This window comes from Triticum aestivum, unplaced genomic scaffold (genome assembly GCF_018294505.1).
Source record: "Triticum aestivum cultivar Chinese Spring unplaced genomic scaffold, IWGSC CS RefSeq v2.1 scaffold5046, whole genome shotgun sequence".
Lineage (NCBI taxonomy): Eukaryota > Viridiplantae > Streptophyta > Magnoliopsida > Poales > Poaceae > Triticum > Triticum aestivum.
In genome coordinates, this window is record NW_025228276.1 from 64,277 (window position 1) to 66,180 (window position 1,904).

The window sequence follows — 1,904 nt, forward strand, 5'->3', positions numbered from 1 at the left end:
AAAAAAAAACTCCAGCGTTCTGCTGTGGAGTTCCGCATAAGGCATTTCAATGGTCAGATATGGCTGGACGTAATGAGCTAACTCCAAAGGGAGACGTTCATCTTTTTCCTTCAAAACAAGAAGTATCTGAGAGAAGTCCACAGAGGAGAGCTGCCGGTCTCAATGGGTTGGCGCGGGCGCAGCCGCGCATGAATCCATCCTAGAGGCCTTTAGGAGCCTTTACAGTTTGCACCATCTATATAAGGCAGCACCATCAGGTCCTGATCTATCAAGTACCACAAGCTCATCTGCCAATTCACAAACCTAGAAACCCACCCTGAAGCAAACAAGTCCCAGCTAAGAAGGTGCTCAAATGGCGTCCCAGCTGGTTGAGAGCCACCGTGCCGGCGCCGAGGTCCACAAGGGGAACGATATCTGCAAGAAGAAGACCATCGAGCTTCTCGAAGAGCTTGACCTCCCGAAAGGCCTCTTTCCTATGGATGACATCGAGGAGGTCGGGCACAACTGTGAGAGTGGGTTTGTGTGGATGCTTCAGAAGAAGAAGAACAAGCACATGTTCAACAAGCTCAACCAGACCGTCTCCTACGACACTGAGGTGACCGCTTTTGTGGAGAAGGGCAAGATGAAGAAGGTCACCGGGGTCAAGGTCGAGGACCTATACTCTTTGGTCGAGGTCTATGTGGATGAGTCTTCTGCTGATAAGGTTACCATCAAGACTGACACCGGTCTGTCTGAAACCCATGATGCGCCCGTGTTCGCTGTTGGGGAATAGGATGCTACTAGTTGAAAAGGCCAGAAAAATAAAGTCAGTGAATGGTTCGGCATTGCAGTTCACATGTTATGCACAAGTATATGTTTCCGTTTTCTTTGTAATCTAATAAAGGGTGTTGCATGAATGTTGCTTCCTTTCCGCCCATGTTATGCAGAAATTTATGTTTCCATTTTCTTTGTAATGTATAGAGGATGTTGCATGAATGTTGCTTCCTTTCAGCATGTAAGCATTCGTCAAATGTAATGAATAACGCTTATACCGCCTCCTATATCCCACATCGACCACTCTCAACTTCCCACTGTTGTCCCTATCTTTGTGTGTCAGATAATGAGGGCCTTATCAACCAATAATTAAGCAAGGCTTAAAAATACAACATGAACCATGACATGCACAGAAGAATTCTAATTTTGATTCTCGGTATCTGGATTTTCATGTTGATTTTAGCATTTCATAATTTTAGATGTATGTTATATCTGTTTCTCAAAATAACAAAGAAATCGATAGCGAGGGTTGGATGGAAACATTATGGAATAATTTCCTGTTTTGTTGATTTTAATTTTCTCACTAATATCAAATCATCGGAGTTTATTTCCACATTTATGGTTCAGATCGATGTGAAAAACAATTTTTTTTCTTAGGTAAATATTTTTATGCGAAAACAAGTTCTTGTCTTGATTTTGTTTTCTTATGTTGAAAGATTGCTGAGAAAATGCAAAGTAAAAAAGTGGACAAAGGCAGAAACCAAAGCAAGCCAAAACTAGCCAAATTTAAGAACTGGTAAAAGAGAATGACAAAACCAACACAGAGCAAAACTCCTATTGCTATGGTTGACGATTAGATTATTTTCTAATTCTAAGTTCAAGTTGATGTGAAAATAAGTTGCTCAGGACATTTTTAATGTCCCACCATTACGTCTCTAAAGGTTTGGTTGCAGACAACATAAAACGGAAAGAACTCATCATGCCACAACCCTCTACTCAGTTGAGAATGGGAAGGGTTAGATATTAGTTAGTTTGAGGCTAAGTATGTGACTGTTGAAATGCAAAATTATCTTACAATTTGATGTGGAAAATACCTATAAATTGCTAAACTATGGAATTTTTAAATTTAGTGAGGAAAAACAGCCATGAAA

At 40.8% G+C, this 1,904-nt stretch overlaps 1 protein-coding gene across 1 annotated transcript; it reads left to right on the top strand.

Moving 5' to 3' along the window:
• The first annotated feature begins 276 nt into the window (after positions 1 to 276).
• On the top strand, positions 277 to 941 carry LOC123173845 (uncharacterized). The gene has a single exon (XM_044589956.1). It carries the CDS (start codon positions 353 to 355, stop codon positions 770 to 772), a length of 420 nt encoding a protein of 139 aa, XP_044445891.1. The 5' UTR covers positions 277 to 352; the 3' UTR covers positions 773 to 941.
• Positions 942 to 1,904: the final 963 nt, after the last annotated feature.

Excerpts from the sequence above, each read along its gene's own strand:
- LOC123173845 (XM_044589956.1), top strand. The coding sequence starts at position 353 with ATGGCGTCCCAGCTGGTTGAGAGCCACCGTGCCGGCGCCGAGGTCCAC.